The 22,341-nt window shown below is 46.0% G+C and overlaps 1 protein-coding gene across 4 annotated transcripts in view; it reads left to right on the top strand.

Annotated features, from left to right (window-relative positions):
* cnksr2a (connector enhancer of kinase suppressor of Ras 2a) overlaps nt 1-22,341 on the top strand; it is an 842,905-nt gene that overhangs the window by 410,483 nt on the left and 410,081 nt on the right. For all 4 annotated transcript variants that reach the window (XM_072514072.1, XM_072514071.1, XM_072514073.1 and 1 more), the window contains exon 7: nt 372-431. In XM_072514072.1, coding sequence (XP_072370173.1) covers nt 372-431 — 60 coding nt within the window. The remainder of the gene's footprint in view (nt 1-371; nt 432-22,341) is intronic.

The raw sequence follows: 22,341 nt of genomic DNA, 5'->3' as shown, positions 1-22,341 counted from the left end.
AATGTACACGTCAAAGTATTGAAAGATTATAACTGTGTGTCAACTGCAGTTGATGTTAATGGTTAAAACTGCAACATCTACCTGGACTGATTGTTAATAGCACTGTTACTAAGACAGTAGAGGTAAATTAAATGGCATTAAAGTTAGGATATAAGATATAGTCAGTCATAACAAAACTATTCCACGTAAGATACGCTATTTGTAAGTGGATTATTTTTCGAATTATATTTGTCAAAATTTAATCCAAACTCTTTTTATTGTTGTAAATTGATTTAACGTGACTTCTCTTCCCTGCAGTAGATCAGTAAATAAGTTCATCAGGAAGTATGGTATATATTTATTTTTCTTTCTTTATCTCTCATCTTTGCTAGGGAATGTACATCAAATCCACATATGATGGTCTACATGTAATCACTGGAACAACTGAGAATGTAAGTTGGCTTTTTCAATAAACAAATTACTTTTGTATTACTGATCAATAGAAGATTTCAGCTATAATTTTATTTAGCTACAGCCACAAACTTTAAAAAAAAACAACAGAGCGGTGAAATATTTGGAAGTATCCTCATTTTCTGTTGCCGTGCTTGTTTAGGTAAAATAAGTATTTAATTTAAAGAAAGAGGTGGTGATTATTATTATTTTCCAATATTTTAAAACTGTTTTGCAGTCATTGTTTGGCATAAAGGCCATCAGTATTATCGATTACAGCAAAGAACTTGAATTGTGAAATTTGGACTTGTTTAAATTTGACAAGTAATTAAACCTTGAGACCGAGGGTTTTGCAGTGGGTTAGTAAGTATTCCACCAATTCCTAACTTCAATCTTAAATGCATATACAGTAAATATAAAAATCCTGCACACCTGATCCTACCCGAAGAGAATTCAGGTATTCTTAATCCTAAATCACTTTTATTAAATCTGGGGTGGAAGCATAAACTTGCCTGCAATCCAGCATAGATTTGTTGTTTTATTTAAGATGGCTGTTTAATGGATGAGTTGCAAAGAGAGAAAATAAAATTGAATACTGCAAGGAACTCTTCTAAGTTTGGGCAGAGTGTAGGATGTTCCGTTCCTCCTGACCTGTACTTTTGAACTGATCGATGCTGCTTTTTGATGAAAACCTCGATGAGTGTTTGATTCACCAGCACAGTCACCTTTTAATGAATATAAAAGAAGGAACATGATTTTGCTATCCGAATATTTTCAAGGGCAAACAGGGATGGGCAACAAATGCTGGCCTTGGTAGTGACGCTGACATCCCCGGAACAAGTACAATTAGTCGTGCGCGTTTTATTTATATTGCAAACACTTGTTTCCCAATACTTCATTTGGTTTAAATCAACAAATATAGAAAAATAAAGTTTTGAATAGAAATTGCTTCTTAATTTGAGCCAATTTGAGTTACTTTGTATAAATTAGTTAGTTCTATGCTGCTATTCAGCCTGATGATAGGTTATCTGTGTGCAAGAGAATAAAGCACCTACATTTTTTTAATGAATCTATGAGGCAATATGTTGAGAACTTAAATTTCCTGAAAGCAAATAAAGTGTTGCTATAAATATCATCATTTAGTCCTTTTAAAAATCTGGAAATGAACAGTTCTGCCAGTAAGCTATTATTTATTCATGATTGTAGTGAATATTAAATTGGGCTGCAAATCCTACACTTTTTCCTAATTTTGCATTTCTGTTCAATTAAGTATTTAAAAATAGTATAAAAGATTTAATGGTTTTCTGTTGTTTATAAAATCTATACAGCAGTACTGTGCTGTTTAATTGCACAGGAAGGGGCCATAAATTTCTGTGTAAGTAAATGAGACATGCTGAGAAGTAATCTTTAAATAAGAAAACGCATATCAGGATTAAAGTGCAGGTTGGATAAACTACTGTACCTGCTTGATGCTCACACTAACCTGGCTTGCAACCCTTGACCTTCGAAGCTTCAGCAGTGATTTTATGGATTGATTAAAATATTAAAGAGACTCAGTACAGGGAAACATTTCCATTGGTGAGCGAATCTAGATGAGTGGGCACACTTAACATTAGAGTTAGGAGTGAAATAAGGAAACCCTGTTTTCACACAAGGAGCAGTGGAAATGTGGAATTTTCCCCCCATGCTCGGGCAATTGTAATTTTAAAACTGCACCCCAAATATTTTTATTAGCTGAGGATATCAATGAATATGGAACAAAGGCGAGTGTATTGATTTAAGGTACAGAGTAGCCATGATGCAAGTGAATGGAGAACATAGAATATAGAATATAGAACATAGAACATTACAGCACAGTACAGGCCTTTCGGCCCACGATGTTGTGCCGACCATTTATCCTAATCTAAGATCAACCTAACCTACAATTTACTGCTGTCCATGTGCCGGTCCAAGAGTCGATTAAATGTCCCTATATGACTCTGACTCCACCACCTGTGCTGGCAGTGCATTCCATTCACCCAGCACTCTCTGTGTAAAGAACCTACCTCTGACATCTCCCCTATACCTTCCTCCAATAACTTTAAAATTATGTCCCCTCATGACAGCCATTTCCACCCTGGGGAAAAGTCCTCCGGCTATCCACTCTATCCATGCCTCTCATCACCTTGTACACCTCTATCAAGTCACCTCTCTTCCTTCTTCGCTCCAGTGAGAAAAGCCCTAGCTCCCTCAACCTTTCTTCATAAGACATGCCCTCCAGTCCAGACAGCATCCTGGTAAATCTCCTCTGCACCCTCTCCAAAGCATCCACATCCTTCCAATAATGAGGCGACGAGAACTGGACACAATATTCCAAGTGTAGTCTAACTAGGGTTTTATAAAGCTTCAGCAAAACCTCGCGGCAATCCTCCTGTTAATGAAAACCAACACAGCATACGCCTTCTTAACAATCCTATCAACCTGGGTGGCAACTTTGAGGGACCTATGTATGTGGAGCCCAAGATCCCTCTGTTCCTCCACACTTTCAAGAATCTTGCCTTTAACCTTGTATTCAGCATTCAAATTCGACCTTCCAAAATGAATCACTTCACATTTATTTAGGTTGCACTCCATCTGTCACTTCTCAGCCCAGCTCTGCATTCTGTCAATGTCCTGTTGTAACCTGCAACAGCCCGCAACACTGTCTACAACTCCACCAACCTTCGTGTCATCAGCAAACCTATTAACCCACCCTTCTACTTCCTCATCCAAGTCATTTATAAAAACCACAAAGAGCAGAGGTCCCAGTACAGATCCCTGCGGGACACCACTGGTCACCCACCTCCAAGCGGAATATTTTCCATCCACAACCACTCGCTGTCTTCTTTCGGCCAGCCAATTCTGTATCCAGACAGACAAATGTCCCTGCATCCCATGCCCCCTAACTTTCTGAATGAGCCTACCATGGGGATCCTTATCAAATGCTTTACTGAAATCCATATTGAACCACATCCATTGCCCGACATTCATCAATGTGGCTCATCACATCCTCAAAGAATTCAATGAGGCTTGTGAGGCATGACCTGCCCCTCACAAAGCCATGCTGACTATCTTCAATCAAACTATGTTTTTCTAAATAATCATAAATCCTGGGCGAGATTCTCCCATTCGGCGGCAGAGTGTCCACGCCGTTGGAAACGCTGTCGCGTTTCACGATGGCGTGAACGGGCCGCTGGGAGTACCAATTCTGGCCCCTATAGGGGGCCAGCACGGCGCTGGAGTGGTTCACGCTGCTCCAGCCTCCCATCCTGGCGTGAACTGTGCGCCGTGGGATCCGCGCATGCGCAGTGGCACTGGCGTCAATGAGGACATCCGCAGTGGCGCTGGCGCCAACCCGCGCATGCGCGGTGGCCTCCCTCAGTGTGCCGGCCCCGACGCAACATGGCGCGGGAATTCACTGGCCGGCGCGTAAGGAAATAGGCCCGGGGAGCGAGAGGCCAGCCCTATTGGTGGGTCCCGATCACAGGCCAGGCCCCATCGGAGGCCCCCCCTCCCGGGGTCGGAGCTCCCCCCCCCCGACCCTGCGCACAGAGTTCCCGCTGGCTGCGACCAGGTGTGGACGGCGCCGGTGGGACTCTGCCTTTTTAGAGCGGCCGCTCGGCCCATCTGGGCCGGAGAATCGGCAGCCCGGCCGCGTAGAGCGGCCCGCGACCGGCGCCGCGCCAAACGCGCTGGCGCCAGTGGTGCCGATTCTCCACTGTGCGGAGAATCGCGTGTCGGCGTCGAGGCGGCATGGCGCGGTTGCGGGGATTCTCCGGCCCGGTGCGGGGCTGGGAGAATCCCATCCCGTATCTCTCAGAATCCTCTCCAATATTTTGCTCACCACAGACATAAGACTGACGGGTCTGTAATTCCCAGGGATTTCCCTATTCCTTTTCGAAACAGGGGAACAATATTCGCCTCCCTCCAATCATCCGGTATTACTCCAGTGGAGAGTGAGGACGCAAAAATCATCGCCAACAGCGCAGCAATCTCCTCCCTCACTTCCTGTAGTAACCTTGGTATACCCCGTCAGGCCCAGGGAACTTATCTATCCTGATGCTTTTCAAAATTTCCAGCACATCCCCCTTCTTAATATCAATTGAGCTTGAGGGGCTGAATGTTCAGAATGTTCCAACATACTGAAAAGGTGGTGTGTCCCATTCCCCCCAAAGACATTCCTTACTTTGACCCATTGTAGAGAGGCAGCTGGGATTTTTAGTAAATACCGTGTCGTTGAAACTCCTTTTTATGTTAGATTTAGATCCTGATTAATTTGATCTTTGAAGTAAATTAATACAAAGTTTTTTTGCATCAAGTGGATCAATTGTGCAGTCAAGAGAGCAATAACCTTATAAAAATTAAATTGGCCCCATTTGTGAGTTGGGGAAAAGAAAACCTTTTAACCTTTGGTCGGTACCATCTTAAGTAGACACTTCAGATCCATTCCTCTCACTAAGAGGAACGTGCAAAATAGTTAATCCACCATGGTGTAGGTGGCAAAATGAGGAGAATATTTTTTTACTCAGCGTGCTGTCATGATTTGGAATGCGTGCCTGAAAGTATGGTGAAAGTAGATTCTGTAGTAACTTTCAAAAGGGAATTGGATAAATAATTAAAAGGATGAAATTTGGAGAGCTCTGGGGCAAGAATAAGGAGAACTGAGATTAATTGGTAGCTCTCTGAGGGCTAGCGCTGGCACAATGGCTCAAATGGCTTCCTTCTATGCTGTCTGATTTTTTGATTCTAGCTGCAATTTGCATTTGAGTACATAAGCTATGCAGGGCCTCCAAAAATACATTCTGAGACATGAAATTTTATTTTGATTTGGCCCCAGAATTCTTGCTGCTGGTAACAAGCAGTCCTTTCAGAAAGTTCTAAAACCATGGGGGTGATTTTGAGCCCATGTTCGTCGTCAGCCATGGGGCCGAGAGAGGCCCTGATGGTTGTGTGGTGGCGAGGGGGAGGTGGTGGCGAGGGGGAGGTGGTGGCGAGGGGGAGGAGCCCCCAATGACTGTGCTGTGGGGATGGGGGAGCTCTTGATGATTTTGCTGTGGAAGGGGCACTCAGGGACAGGGGGAGAGCCCCCCGATGATTGTGTGGTGGGGCGGGGGGTGCGCGTGATGATTGTTTTATGGGAGGGGGAGCACTCGATGATTGTGCAGTGGGGAGGGGGAAGTGCCCCCAATGACTGTGGGGAGGGGGAGCACCTGGTGATTGTGCTGTCGAGAGGGGGGGGAGCGTGTGATAATTGTGCTGTGGGGGGGGGGGGGGAGCACGCGATAATTGTGCTGTGGGGGGGGAGCATGCGATAATTGTGCTGTGGGTGGGGGCAGGGACAAGTGGAGAACCCCCAATGACTGTTCTGTGGGGAGGGGGGAGCGCCTGGTTATTGTGCTGTGGGGAGGGGGGGAGCGTGCGATGATTGTGCTGTCGGGAGGGGGGAGTGTGCGATAATTGTGCTGTGGGGGGCCAGGGACAGGTGGAGAGCCCCCAATGATTGTTGATGTGCTGTGTGTCTGTGTGTGTGTTCCCTAAAATCTCTAAAAAAAATATATATATATATATATATATATATACATTTTAAAATATTAAATGATGAGAGTGATTCAGTAACCCTGTTGTGCCTGGTGTGGAACCGGGCTCAATGGATGATTTGCACGAGAGCAACGAATCGGGGTCTGCACAAGCGCCAGGCTGATCGTGAGTCACCCAATTCACTCTGCTGAAAAGTTTAGCTGTCCAGGTTATACATCTAGAAGTTGAGTGGAAGAAGCCTCAAATTGTTAACAGGGTCATAAAATGTTTATTATCACCTTGATACCGCATGGTGTGTCTGTACCTCCATCTGCTGTTTGGAGGTCTCGCACCACCCAACTATGAGATGGTCCATTGGGATATCACCACATTATGGATGCCTGCTCAGCTCTCAACAGTGGCTCAGATACTGGACCAGAACCATATGGCACGATTCTCCCAAAACATTTCTAAGTTAATTTGTGGCCAGTTTTTCAGGGACTTTCCCACCGGATCTGCCGGCACATTCCCCACCGCTATTCAGTGACACTTAGTCACTTTTTTGGGCCCTGGGGAGTTTCTCACAGGTTGAGCCCACACTTAGAATTCTTTTTTAACACTGGAGAGCTGAACTCAGAGATCGGGCCGCCATTTTGAAAGGGTGCCCCAATCTCTAAGTGAGGTAGTGGGCCCCCCACACACCCACCCATGGGCAATATCACCCCACACATGCAAGGACATACCCCACACCCCCAAGTGAGGACACCCCACTATGGGGTCCCTGGATATCCCTCCTCTTCAGGCCCCCACCCATCATCCTCCAACCTCTCTGAGGCCCCGACTTACCTGCCCTGCACTCCCCCACACTTCAAACCCCCCACCTGCACCCTGATTTCATGGGCATGGCCCCCTTCTCCCCCGGCCCTTGGCAGTGCCGCCATGACACCCTGGCACTCAGACAGTGCTGCTTATAGCTTGATAGTGCCACCCGGCACCTTGGTAGTGCCAGGGTGCCAACTGAGCAGTGCTACGGCGCCTGCATTCCAAGGGTAGGCCAGCAGGCAACCCTACACTTACCCTGACCACCCAGGGGTCTCCGATGGCCCACGTTTGTGCGGACCAGCACTGATCGGTGCCTGGCTGCAGTCTCCCTGGGGAGGCCGGAGAATCGAAGGAGGCCAGTGGATCCTGGGCAGGTAGGTCATAGTAGGTTTATGACCTACTTCCGGGAGCGGTGTTTGGTCACGCCCATTTGGAGTGGAGTTCCGAGTCGGACGTCTCGCGGGACTTGGGTCAATCCCGCAAGGCGCGGAAGCTGTTGGGAGGCTCACTGGAGTGCTCTCCTGGGATTGCAGGCCATGGTGTGCTCTTGCTTGAGTGCAATGCGACCGGGGAATCATGCCCATAATGTTTTTAAGTTTTAAAGCGGTGCGGAAAGTTTGATCAGTTCCAGGAGTGATAACATAAGAAATACGGCATGGTTATTTTATAAAAACTTTATTAAAACAAAAGAAAAATATTTCAACTTTTAAACTTCAACCCTAACAATAACAGGTTACATGTAGTTTCTTAACCCTAACACGAGTTCCCATTAAACAGCACTTCAAAGGAACATACAGTTCTCATTCCATTTACACAAGCAGGCAGGGGTGACACTTGCATTTTCAAAGCATCTTTTTTAGTGTTGGTGAAGTTCCTTCAAAACTCTTTTCGAAAATCTGTCTGTGGGATAGCTTTTCATGACCTCTTTTAGTGACTTGTCAAATCCTTCTCCTCTACCTGTACAAACAGGTTTCTTTCTCTCTCTCTATGAGCTCTGCCCAGCTCCTCAAACAAAGATTCTCTACTGGGATGTCCAGACTTGAACCTATCATTGTTATCCTAGCTGTTTGATTTATACAAAAGAACAGAGCCATGCTATTGATATGCAGCTAACCTTCTATTTACAGACTAAAAAGGCCATTAGACTCTGTAATGGGCTAATATCTGGTCAAACAAGAGTGTCCTGAAGAACAATGGATCTCGGGTGAATCACCTTTGCTGAACAGGGGCATCCTGTGTATTCCCACTTACAATTTTAAGACTGAATGATACAATGTAGCTCAGGCCAGGTATGGGTGTATCCCTAGGACTTTGTGCTAGCAGTTTTTCCCTCCATCTGTTAACCCCTAAATTGCCTACTACATCTTCGATTCTATTCTGGACCCAATGTCCTATTATCTCCTCCTCGTAACATCTACCTCTCCCACATTGTTAGGAAGTGCAATCCAAATCCTGAACATGCACTGCAAAATAAGTTTTCCCTCATATCACTTTTGGCTCTTTTCCTATTCATCTTAAATTTGTGTCCATTGGTTCCTACCCCTTCAACAATGAGAACAATTTTTATCTATCTATTCTTTCCAGACCCTGCATAATTTTGAACACCTCTATCATATTTTCACTCAATATTCTCTTCCTTAAGGAGAAGAGCTTCTTAGAACAATTTTGCCAGTCTATCCATGTAACTGAAGTCCCTCATCCCTGAAATAATTCTTGGCAATCTTTTTTTTACCTTCTCTGATACCTGCACATCCTTCCTCTTGTGTGGTTCCCAGAATAGGACAAAATACTCCCGTTGAGATCAAACTGGTGTTTTATGAAGGATTACCGTAAACTAATGTGGCAGAGGCATGGGAACCGATGCAGGAAATTGGAAGGTAGTAAAACAGGGACAGAAACAAAAGGCAGTAAGGGGGAAAGTGTAAGGCAGAGAAGCCATAGTCAAAAATCATAAAGGGCGACAGTACAAGGTACAGTGACTGAGAGGAGCTCAGTGAATAGGCCCAGTAATACTAAAAGGAATAAAACGTGAAGTAAAAACATTAATGGTAAGCGACGCGGCAGGTTGTTACATGAAGATATGGGTTCAACGACAAGGAAAATTAGGAGAAAGGTTAAGAGGAAATATAACTTAGGAGAGGTTACTGATCGAGGTGTTAAGATTCAGAACAGAGGTAAAAAAGCCAACATAAGTGTACTTTACCTGAATGCTCGTAGTATTCGGAATAAGGTAAATGAGTTGATGGCGCAAATCATCGTGAATAACTATGATTTAGTGGCCATTACTGAAACATGGTTAAAGGATGGTCACGACTGGGAGTTAAATATCCGAGGGTATCAAACTATTCGGAAGGACAGAGTGGATGGTAAGGGAGGTGGTGTAGCTCTGTTATTTAAGGATGACATCTGGGCAATAGTCAGGGATGACATTGGTGCTATGGAGGATAAGGTTGAATCCATTTGGGTGGAAATCAGGAATAGTAAGGTGAAAAAGTCACTGATAGGAGTAGTCTTTCGGCCACAAAATAGTAACATTATGGTGGGGCAGGCAATAAACAAAGAAATAACGGATGCATGTAGAAATGGTACAGCGGTTATCATGGGGGATTTTAATCTACATGTCGATTGGTTTAACCAGGTCGGTCAAGGCATCCTTGAGGAAGAGTTTATACAATGTATCCGCGATAGTTTCCTAGAACAGTATGTAATGGAACCTACAAGGGAACAAATGGTCCTAGATCTGGTCCTGTGTAATGAGACAGGATTGATTCATGATCTCATAGTTAGGGATCCTCTTGGAAGGAGCAATCACAATATGATGGAATTTAAAATACAGATGGAGGGTGAGAAGGTAAAATCAAACACTAGTGTTTTGTGCTTAAACAAAGGAGATTACAATGGGATGAGAGAAGAACTATCTAAGGTAGACTGGGAGCAAAGACTTTATGGCGAAACAGTTGAGGAACAGTGGAGAACCTTCCAAGTGATTTTTCACAGTGCTCAGCAAAGGTTTATACCAACAAAAAGGAAGGACGGTAGAAAGAGGGAAAATCGACCATGGATATCGAAGGAAATAAGGGAAAGTATCAAATTGAAGGAAAAAGCATACAAAGTGGCAAAGATTTGTGGGAGACTAGAGGACTGGGAAATTTTTAGGGGGCAACAGAAAGCTACTAAAAAAGCTACAATGAAGAGTAAGATAGATTATGAGAGTAAACTTGCTCAGAATATAAAAACAGATAGTAAAAGTTTCTACAAATATATAAAACAAAAAAGAGTGGCTAAGGTAAATATTGGTTCTTTAGAGGATGAGAAGGGAGATTTAATAATGGGAGCTGAGGAAATGGCTGGGGAACTGAACAGGCTTTTTGGGTCGGTCTTCACAGTGGGAGACACAAATAACATGCCAGTGACTGATAGAAATGAGGCTATGACAGGTGAGGACCTTGAGAGGATTGTTATCACTAAGGAAATAGTGATGGGCAAGCTAATGGGGCTAAAGGTAGACAAGTCTCCTGGCCCTGATGGAATGCATCCCAGAGTGCTAAAAGAGATGGCTAGGGAAATTGCAAATGCACTAGTGATAATTTACCAAAATTCACTAGGCGGATTGGAAATTAGCAAACGTGACACCACTGTTTAAAAAAGGAGGTAGGCAGAAAGCGGGTAACTAGAGGCCAGTGAGCTTAACTTTGGTAGTGGAGAAGATGCTGGAATCTATCATCAAGGAAGAAATAGCGAGGCATCTGGATGGAAATTGTCCCATTGGGCAGACGCAGCATGGGTTCATAAAGGGCAGGTCGTGCCTAACTAATTTAGTGGAATTTTTTGAGGACATTACCAGTGTGGTAGATAACGGGGAGTCAATGGATGTGGTATATCTGGATTTCCAGTTTATTTTGTTAAATAGTGGTTTGTGTGCTATCTTATTGAATGCTTTTTGGAAATGCAAGTATATTACATCTACTAGTTCCCCTTTATCTATCCTGTTTGTTTGTACCTCATAGAATTCTAATAAATTTGTCAGGCATTATTTTGCCTTCATGAAGCCATGCTGATTCTGCTTGATAATATTATGGGCGAGATTCTCTGGCGGCGCCGCCTGGCGACCAAAAGTCCCCTCCCGAGGGCAATGGACCTTTATATGGTGTGCGTCCCGCCAGTGGCAATCTTGCGGCGGGAAGGGCGGAAGAATCTAGTCCTTTATATTTCTATTACACCCTTTATAATGGACTCTAATATTTTACCAATAACATATGTCAAGCTAACTGGCCAATAGTTATCTGTTTTTTGTCTCCCTCCCTTTTTGAATAAGGATATTACATTTGCAGTTTTCCAGTCCTCGGACTTTTCCATAATTTAAGGTTTCTTGGAAGATTACTACCCGTGCATTTGCTATCTCTGTAGTACCTTTGTATGTAACTCATCAGGTGCAGGGGACTTATCGGCCTTTGTTGCCCTAGTAGTTTTTTTCTCGTGATAGTTGTTGTATTTATTATCTCCCCCCCCCCCCCCCCCCCCCGCCCCAAATTTGTCCCTTGATTATTTAGTATTTGGAACGTTATTAGTGTCGTCTACCATGAAGACTGATGCAAGGTATTTATTTAACTCCTATTTCCTGGTTCCCCATTATTATTTCCCCAGTCTTACTCTCTGAGGGGCCCGTGTTCACTTTGGTCCCTCTCTTCCTTTTTATATATTTAAAGAAGCTCTTGCCATTTGCTTTTAATGTTATTTGCTAGTTCACCCTCATAGTTTATTTTCTCTCTCTTAATTCTTTTTGGTCATCTTTGTTGGTTTTTAAAACTTTCCCAATCCTCTGGTTTACCACTAATCTTTGCCACATTATATGTTTTTAATTTCAGTTTAATATTATATTTAACTTCATGGTTAACCTTGGGTGAATCCTTCTTCCTCACTGGGATATATCTTTGTTGTGAGACATGAACTATTTTCATGAACGTCTGCCATTGCTGATCACCTGTCTTTTCTGCTAAACTTCTTTCCCAGTCCATTCCAGCCAACTCTACCCTCATTACTTTGTAATTACCCTTGTTCAAGTGTAGCACAGGTTGTTGACACGCCGGTGAGGGAAACCTTGTGGCGCAGTGGGTAGCATCCCTGCCTCTGAACCTGAAGCGCCAGGTTTGAGTCCCACTCTGGGACTTGATGGGCACGGACGGTGTATTCATAACCTGGCTAAACATGTTGGTTATCGGATCCTTCCAATATGCCTATGGCAGGCAGTACCAGCGGGAAAGTCTCCTGGTCGGCTAAGAAACTGCGGAAGGGAATGGGAAATCACTGCCAAGCATAACCATGGACCAACATATGGAATATCAGTGAGGGGGCCTTTTAATTAGCATGCATGAGATGCTAATGAATGCAAATAGGGTTCCTGACATTGTTCAGTCATGGCCTAAGCAATGCACCTCCCATTTTAGATGGTATTTCTCCTCCACAGGAATTGCAGAATATCTGGATCCTTTCAATTAGTCCCTGTGTATCCAGTCGTGCGTCACCTTCCCCTGCAAGGAGTTTATCAGTGAATGTTATGAAATTTGTGTGGCTGTCATGGTTGAATAGCTGACTGTGCAAACTGTGTGATATGGAATAAAAGCAAAATGCACTGGAAATACTCAGCACGCCTTGAAGTGTCTGTCAAGAAAGAAACAAAGTTTAACATTTCAGACTGATGACCTTTCATCCGAAGTGCAGAAAGGTAGACATCTCAACTTTGTTCGGCAATCGAGGCAGAAAAGGGGGATCAGAGGAAAGAACAAAAGTGAATGTCTGTGAAAAGCTGCAGAGAAGAAATACTGAAAGGGATGACACTGGATGACAACAGGGAGTGGTAAGGGGACAAGAAAAGAAACAAACGATGGGTCCTGAGGAGGTTTAATTAAAACTAGCTGAACCATTTAAAAATACATTCTGCTGTCTGAAAACAGAGGCATGTTTATGATCTTAAAATCGCTGGAACAGAGCTGAGCACCCTTCAGCAGGACAGGAATTCAAATAGCACACCACTTGCCATTCACCCTTTTTGATACCTTTCCCCCATCCTTTCCAGTGTATTTGACAAGTTAGATAACCCTGTCACAACTTTTTCTAATTGCTGATTCCTATTTTTATGTTATCGTCTTCAAGAAATTAAATTTTCTGCTTGGTAAAATTAATGGACAGAGACATCATGGGCGGATGGTGCAGCATTTCTTGCTGTGCATGCAACCATTAATGAGTTTGTACACTATGCAGTCTTTTATTACCATAAATTTTCATTTTTAAAAATGTATCATAAAACGCTGGAAGTATTGTGTATGAAGTCCACATGTTTTTATATAATAAATCCTGTTAGGCCTCATATAACCAATGAAAATAGTTTTCAAAACATAAATCCTTCCTCTAAAAAACAATCTGTTTTCTTTTAAGAAAAGAATGACAAACATCTTATTATTCGGTTTCTCACGTGACAAAAAGCTGGTCGCATCCACAATTGCTGAATCTGTTTTTCTATGAGGCGTCTGTAGTGGGAAAGCATTTATTGGAATATACTTACCATAAATTCATCACTTGTCTAAAATAAACGCAATGAGAATTAATTTCCCGGGTCTTTAGAAGATTTTTGAAAAAGCACTGAAACTTTTATCACAGGATGGACACCCTTCCACCTTTCTGCACCAGTTGATGCAGATTCTACATTCTGAAAAATTCAAACAATTGCGCATATACAGATTAGATAGATATAATGAAAGCTTGCTCAATTAGTGTAGTTCTATACAGTCGACGTTCAAGTCTGGAGAAAGGGTCAGGCCATCAAGTAAAAATATTAAAGAAGACATTAAAACACAATGATGAATTTCAATATGTTATCATGAAATGTAGTTTTTGATTTTTTTAAATTGTTATTTTGTTTGGAAGTCAAAAGACGACTTATCTTGAGAATAAAAAATGGAACATGGGGCGCAATCTTCCGGCCTCGTTGCGCTCTCACTTAAGCGAAACGAGGCCGGTGAATAGCGGGAGAGGCCAAAAACAAGATCCCGCAGGTGAAATCGGGATCTCGCTGTGGTAAGGCGAGAAACCTACTGTCACCACTTAAGCCCAATTTCCATATCGAAGGGCCTCCTGTCATTCAACGGCCTCCCCAGCAAACGCTCACTCTGGCGCCCATTAGTACACCTTTTGAAAAATGTGAACCTGGTGGAAAAGGCTTCTGTGGGGAGCCGAGGAGGGAAATAGCCATCTTTGCTCACAGGGAAAGAGTCCCGAGCTGCTAGGCTTGCCACCCCAGTGCTGTGTGGGGGTGGGAGACCCTCGGCTGGATGTGGGGGATCCTCCGCAGGGGTGGGCCACCATTGGAGGGTGAGGGGGAGGTGGTGGTGGGCAACTGGGGGCAACCGCTTGTGGTACAACCATGCCAACCCCTGGATTGTTTACCCGTTCTGGGGGCAACCCTTGTCCCTGCCCGTCTGCCCCACCGATCACCCATAACTCCCATCAACTGTCAAGGCCTCTGGCTGTGCAGCTGAAGGCTATTGCTGACAAAGAATTAGCAATTGTGGTTAAGTGAGCACTTCACACATCTCAAGTAGATTCCCGTGGGTAGGTAGGCCATGTAGCATGTGGGAGTCATTGCCTAGCATCCCAATCACATCTTGATTCCTGGACACCATGCTTGAACATTGCGGGAGGCAACACCACATATGTAGAAGCCAACATTCGAACATCCAGGGGATGGGACACAGCTCCGGGGACATATCCACGGCCGGAGGGTGGGTAGGTGCCACGGGGAGGGGGATGCTTGGAGAGATTGGCCAAGAGTTTGGAGGTCAGCCCGCATTGCGGAAGAAAGTGACAAGAGGCATCGTAATGGTTGTGCACAAAGATGTTTAATGTGTTTTACAATCCCCCACTCTCCCGATGGTGCCCCAACCCCACCACCACCCTCCCCACCTATGTGTTTTCCCAGGATGCAGACCTGAGGTGGAGGCAGCCAGCTGCTTACCTCATCCCGTGGCCTTCGAGGGTGGTGGTGGGCATGCTCTGAGGCTGGAGGGCCCCGGCGGACTTGTCGTCAGGATATGCACAGCCGTGCCGCCCTGTCCCGTGTGCTAACTTTGCGACACAGCCTCATCAGAGGCGTGGAATCCGGGGAACTGATGCCCACTATCGCTACTCCATGGGATGGGTCTGGGTTGGCACACAGCCCGCCCCCCACTCCCGGTCGATGCCCATTGTGTTATTATGCCGGTAAACAGTATTGTAGATATTTGGTGGTGCGACCTCCAATCAGCAGGTGGCGGTACAGATCTGCCATGTGGTCTCAAGACAGTGGTCATGTGACAAGGCACTAAGATATAAGTGAGGGCAGATCGGGGGATGGTTATAAGACATACATGCGGACAGTCATGCATAGTGGTAGTTCCAGGGGAGTATAAAGAAACTCCATGATAACTTGCTCTGTCTCAGATCATTATCTTACCACATGTGTATTAATAAAGATCCTGGTTTGGACAAGTCACAAGCAGTTCTGTGGATTCCTTGCTGAACACCCATAGGACCCTGGAGTTCACCATGGTACAGAGGGCAGCTGGTTTGAGCCCCGCCTGCCCCTGGATCATCTGGCTCTGTCAGCCCTGGCGGTTCCCCATAGTCAGCACCATCATGCCGAGGCCCTCGGCGATGCTCCTCAGTGACTTGGACTTGCTCTGCAGCCCTTGCAATGCCCAACTGCGACTGGGACAAACTCCGCAGCACCTCAGCCATTCCCATCTGAGAGCAGGACATATCCTGCAGAACCTCATCAAGGTCGCAAGGTGACATCCCCCAGCGAGTCACACATTCTGCCGAGACCCTCAGCCATGGCTGGCACCGACTGCATCACTCCTTGGACACCTTCACTCATGGTGCAGACATCATGCACCATCCTTTCCATTGCTGTCGCCAGCCTAGCAGTGTTGGCCTTGGTGCCACGCTTTGCCGCCTCCATCCCCTGTGCCTATAGCCACTGGGACTCCTCCATGCGGCTATGGATATGCTTGAGAACGCAGACATCTCCCTCTGAATGTCCCAGGTGCTCCCTATCATCCCAATCAGCTCCGAGTACCTCTGTACCACAGGCTCAGCATCAGGCTTGGACCCAGCTGGGTCCTGAGGTCCAACTGCTGTCTAGCCTGGGATTTCCTGCCTCCACCTGATGTACATCATCAGCAGTGTGCTGCTCACCAGTTGTGCCCCAGAAGCCTGACCACTAACATTCCCCACCAAGGTGTGTGTATCTGCGCTGGTGGAGGGTGGGGATAACAGCTGTACCGCGACTATAACAGTTGCATCCTCGGAGCTCTCCTCCGAGGTCTTCGCATCGGAGTCAGGAGAGGGGGCTGCCCGGGATGGGCCGGTGCCGTCAGCTGTAGGACCTGTGGGAGAATGGACATGTGGTTAGTGGGAGGGATGGGTCAGTCAGTTAGGGAATAATAACTCACATTTCACAGGTCCCCCAGGTGGTGCCCAGTAGTTCCCCACCTCTGCAGCATTCGCCAGCCTCTGCGTGGGTGACTGATCTGTCCTTGGCCACCCCAGTCACCTCCAGGGCCTGCTCCTCGAAGGAGTCCGGCATCCCTCCGATTGTCTGGCCGTCTCCTGATGCTTATGGGAGAGCTTTTCCTGAGGAGACACAGGGGGCATCATTAGCCACACGGATGTTCACAGTGCTGGGGGGAGGAGGCACTGTGAAGGGAGGGTTGGGGGGAATTGAAGGGAGTGGGGGTGGAGGGAGGGTTGAGTCACATGGGGAGTTGGGGGGTGGTTGCTCCCTTTGGGGAGTGGGGGTGGTTTGTGTCTACTCACTCGTGCTCCCTCGTATGTCATTGATCTTCTTACGATACTGTAAGCCAGCCCTCCTGGTCACACTCCCCGAGCTCACAGCTGCTGCCACCGCATCCCAGGCAACACTGGCTGCAATTCTGGCTGACTCTCTGGACTCTTAGGGGAACAGGAAATCCTTCCTGGCCTCCGTGGCGTCTAGCTGCCTTCCCAGGTTAGCGTCCCCTGGGAATCCTAGGGCTGGTCTCCTCGGCACCATTATTGCAAGCTGGCTAAGCAAGTGCAGCTTAAGTGTCACTCGACCTTGTTAGTGGGGGTGGGGGGGCGGGGGGGGGGGGGGGGGGTGGGGAACGCTGGCGAGCGCAGTCCCGGAGAATCGGCTGGTGATCTTCATTTGCGGCAAGAAGCCCATGAGCCCTCATTACGTGGACCAATTTACGTTGAATTGCGTTGCTGGGCTTAGCGCCAGGATGCTCACAGCCACACTTAGAAATATTTATGGAGAATCATGCCCATAGTAATAGAATGGAAAATATGCTCCATATTGTCACCAGGAGGCTAGAGTATACAACTGAAAAGTCACAAGCTGCCTTATTTTGTATACAACCAGAACCAGGCAAGTCTTACCAGATGAGAACACAATGAAGATGGAAAGTCCAATGGTCCACGTTCATGTGTTATTTTTATAATGGAAAATGGCAGGGCATATCATTGTTAATAATATGAAGAATACTGCTATACAGGAGGACCACAGTATGAGATCAGAGACAGGTAGAACTGCAGGGGCCACGGGCCTGGGAGGAGATTCAGGTGGGAAACTGGAAGGCAATAAGGCCCCAGCTGAAATACATGACAATAAAATTTCACGTACATTCTTGATTTCCTTCTGATGAATATAAAACACATTGGGATGACTCGCCGCAGGTGTTTACCAACTTTGTTCATTGGATATAGTTGCCGACCCAGCTGTAAATAATCTTCATCACAGTTACCACTCAAAATGGTGCAAAAAAGGCACCTAAATCCAGAATGTAACCTGCTATTCCACATAGTTAATGTGCTAATCTGTTCCTTAGTTGATACCACTTCCGCTACAAACAGCTATGTTACATGAACTCAACATTATTTCGTTTTTGAGGCAGCAGAGTGAGACTTTCTACAGGTAGTAATGATCAGGCAAGTCGTGCTCAGATCCTGGAAAATACCATTGATGAGACAATAGGATCTTAGCATTTCAAGTGTTACGACTCCCTGGGCTAGTAGATGGTCAATTCCAGCCCTGCTTGACCTGGAGTCGCAACACAATTGAAATTAATAATTCTTAGAAAAACACCCGATGTCTTTGGCCCTTGACTGCCCAATAATTACAGTCACCCTATTTATAACATGTAAACACAATTAACTTTATTAATAACAAGAACTAAAAGCAGCAGATACAATTGGTTGGTTGTTATCTAATTCTTAACTCCCCCCCCCCCCCCCCCCACCACCACACACTTAAACTTGTCCACCCTCAACACAGACACAAGTCAGACAAATACAGAGGGGAAAAGAAGGGTGAAAACTAATAAGTAAAAGGGATAAACATCTTGTTGCAGATGGTTTTCATATAACACACCTTCCTTCAATTTAGGCCTTCAGTTCGAAGTTTTTTGCTTTCAATCTGTAATGATTTTCATTGTCGATTCATTGAGATTCTCTGGACAGTTCCTTGAGAAGGCACGAGAGAAAGAGCAGATTCTTTCCTCTGAGCGTCCAGGACTCCAACTGTCCTTCCTTGATTCTCAAAAAAATCATCCCACTCGGCAGGATCCAATCACTGCCTGTTACCGGGCAGAATACAGTCTTTTGGCAATTCACTGGCCACCATCCGTCCAATCGAACCAAGTCCCACCAATCTCTTGGGTACCGAAAAGCCTAAGTTCAGCTTTCTGAAAGCGAGCATAGTGTTCTCTTCTGTAACTTTTAAATTCCTCACTTCCCCTGCTCGACCTAAAGGTATATGTCCATTAAGCATCCATGGATCAAAATAATAGCAGAAAAAATAAAGAAATAGGCAAAAAAGGGAATCAACAGGAAGGGCCCTTACACAAGAACTTGTATCTCCTTTCAGGTTATGCAGTGTTTCACTTGCACTTCCTTTAACTTGGTCTACTGTATTCACAGCTCCCAATGTGGTCTCCTCTACATTGGGGAGACTAAACATAGACTGGGCAATTGCTTTGTGGGGCACCTTTGCTCAGTCCACAATCATGACCACAACCTTCATGTTGCTTGCTATTTTAACTCAGCACCCTGCTCTCATGCCCACCCTGCTCTCATGCCCACCCTGCTCTCATGCCCACCCTGCTCTCATGGCCTGCTGAAATGAAATGCAAAGTAAGCTGGAGGAGCAACATCTGAACTTCCGATTGGGCAGCTGCAGCCCTCTGAATTCAACGTTGAGCTCGGCAGCTTTCAATTGTGACCTTTCTCCTCCATCTTATTTTTTACATTTAGAGAGCCCAATTCACTTTTTTTCAATTAAGGAGCAATTTAGTGTGGCCAATCCACCTACCCAGCAGATATTTGGTAGTGGGGGTGAAACCCACACAAATACGGAGAGAATATGCAAACTCCATATGGACAGTGACCCAGTGCCGGGATCGAACCTGGGACCTGGGCGCCGAGAGGCAACAGTGCTAACCACTGTGCCACCGTGCTGCCCCTTTCTCCTCCATCTTAATCCTCTTTTTTTAAATATCCCTACATGTATTTCCTTAATGCAACTCCCCATCCCTTCCTGCTCCCACAACAGGCTATCTGCCTTTTGTTCTTAAAGTTGCTACTTTTCGTTGCAATCTCTTTCAACTCTAACACATTCTCCCTCTCTTCAGTTCTGAAGAAGAGTCAATAGACTTGAAACATTCATTCTGCTTTCTCAGGAATAGATCTGCCAGACCTGCTGAGGTTTTCCAGCATCCTCTGTTCTTGTTACAACTTGTATTTGTTTGGCTTAACAAAATGAACATCCCAAGGTGCATCACAAGCATATTACAAAGCAGAATTTGAAACCGAACTACATAAAATGATTGTGGTAGTCACCACTGTTGTATATAGTGCACATATGAGATGTAATACGGTAAGGCTCCTGTACTACAGGTACGGGGGTAGTTCCCTGCCTGTTGGCTCCCCCCAGTAGGCAGAGTATAAATGTGTGTGCTCAACGAGCTTCGGCCATTTCGGCAGCAACTGTAGGAGGCCACACATCTCTGCGTAATAAAGCCTCGATTACTCTCTACCCATCTCGTCATAATTGATAGTGCATCAATGTTATTGGTGCAGATTATCAAAAGCTTGGATAACGTGCTAGGTTTTAAAGAGCACTGTAAAGGAGGAATGCATGCTGGAGAGTTTTCAAGAGGGAATTCCAAACTTTTCTTTTATTCATTTACGGGATTTGGGCGTCGCTGATTAAGCCAGCATTTATTGCCCATCCCGAGTTTCCGTTCACAAGGTGGTGGTGAGTTGCAATCATGAACCGCTGCAGTCCTTGGGGTGTAGGTACACCCATTGTGCTGTTAGGGAGGGAGCTCCAGGATGTTGCCCAAGCAACAGTGAAAGAATGGCGATATATTTCCAAGTCAGGTTGCTGAGTGACTTGGAGGGGAACCTCCAGGTGGTGGGCTTCCCAGGTATCTGCTGCTCTTGTCCTTCTAGATGGTAGTGGTTATGGGATTGGAAGATGCTGTCTGAGGAACCTTGGTGAGTTACTGCAGTGCATTTTTTAGATGGTACACATGGCTGCCAATGTTCGTCGTTGATTTTGAATATTTGTGGAAGGAGGAGCAATCAAGTGGGCTGCTTTACCTGGATGGTGTTGAACTTCTTGAGTGTTGTTGAACTTCTTGAATGTTGTTGGAGCTGCACGCATCCAGGCAAGTGCAGAACATTCCATTACACTCCTGACTTGTGCCTTGTAGATGGTGGACAGGCTTTGGGGGTCGCCATAGGATTCCTCTCCTTTGACCTGCCTTGGTAGCCACAGTATTAATGTGGCTAGTCCAATTCGGTTTCTGATCAATGGTAACCCCCAGGATGTTTATTGTGAGGGATTCAGTGATGGTGATGTCATTGAATGTCATGGGGTGGTGGTTGGATCCTCTCTTGTAGGAGATGGTCATTGCCTGGCACTTGTGTGGCACAAATGTAACTTCCCACTTGTCAGCCCAAGCCTGGATATTGTCCAGGTCTTGCTGCATTTGGACACGGACTGCTTCAGTATCTGAGCAGTTGCGAATGGTGCTGAACATTGTGCAGTCATCTGCAAACAGCCCCACTTTTGACCTTTTGATGGAAGGGAGGTCATTGATGAAGCAGCTGAAGATGGCTGGGCCCAGGACACTACCCTGAGGAACTCCTGTAGTGATGTCTTGAGGCTGAGATTTCATAGAATTTACAGTGCAGAAGGAAGCCATTCGGCCCATCGAGTCTGCACCAGCTCTTGGAAAGAGCACCCTACCCAAGGTCAACACCTCCACCCTATCCCCATAACCCAGTGACCCCACCCAACACTAAGGGCAATTTTGGACACTAAGGGCAATTTTATCATGGCCAATCCACTTAACCTGCACATCTTTGGACTGTGGGAGGAAACCGGAGCACCTGGAGGAAACCCACGCACATACGGGGAGGATGTGCAGACTCCGCACAGACAGTGACCCAAGCTGGAATCGAACCTGGGACCCTGGAGCTGTGAAGCAATTGTGCTATCCACAATGCTACCGTGCTGCCCCATGCTTAACCTCCAACCACCACAACCATCTTCCTTTGTGCCGGTATGACTCCAATGAGCAGAGAGTTTTCCCCTTGATTCCCATTGACTCCAGTTTAGCTAGGGCTTCTTGATTACATACTCGGTCAAATGTCACCTCGCCTCTGGCATTCAGCTCTTTTTGTCCATGGTTGAACCAAGGCTGTAGTGAGGTCAGGAGCTGAGTGGCTCTGGCAGAACTCAATCTGAGCGTCTGTGATCAGGTTATAGCTGAGTAAATGCTGCTTGATAGCCCTGTTGATGACTCCTTCCATCACTTTGCTGATGATGGAGAGTAGACTGATAGGGCGGTAATTGTCTGGATTGGATTTGCCCTGTTTCTTGTGTACAGGACACACCTGGGCAATTGTCCACATTACCAGGTAGATGCCAGTGTTTTAGCTGTACTGGAACAGCTTGGCTAGGGGTGCAGCAAGTTATGGAGCACAATTGCTGACGTGATGTCTGAGGTGTTGAGGGTGCAGGTGGTCCAGAGCCCAGAAGTGTCAATCTTTGGAGTGTCAGAAGATCCGGGAGTCCAGGGCGTGAGAGAGGCCGACGTCTTGGCCTTTGCCTCCCTGGCATCCCAAGATGGATCTTGTTGGAATGGAGAGACTCGGTGGCCCCCAAAACTGGGGGTTTCGGTGAACGACCTCGTGGAATTCCTCAGATTGGAAAAGATCCAGTTTGCCTTGAGGGGGATTGTGGAGGGGTTTGCCCAGAGATGGAGGCCGTTCATCGACTACTTCGAAAACAGTTGAGACAGAGAGGCAGAGAGACAGACAGACAGAGAGACACAGACAGAGAGAGAGAGAGACAGAGACAGAGAGAGAGAGAACATAGAACATACAGTGCAGAAGGTGGCCATTCAGCCCATCGAGTCTGCACCGACCCACTTAAGCCCTCACTTTCACCCTATCTCTGTAACCCAATAACCC

The sequence above is a fragment of the Scyliorhinus torazame genome, chromosome 8 (genome assembly GCF_047496885.1).
Source record: "Scyliorhinus torazame isolate Kashiwa2021f chromosome 8, sScyTor2.1, whole genome shotgun sequence".
NCBI lineage: Eukaryota > Metazoa > Chordata > Chondrichthyes > Carcharhiniformes > Scyliorhinidae > Scyliorhinus > Scyliorhinus torazame.
Note: the sequence above shows the minus strand (reverse complement) of the source record. Positions and strands in the feature narration are given on the sequence as shown.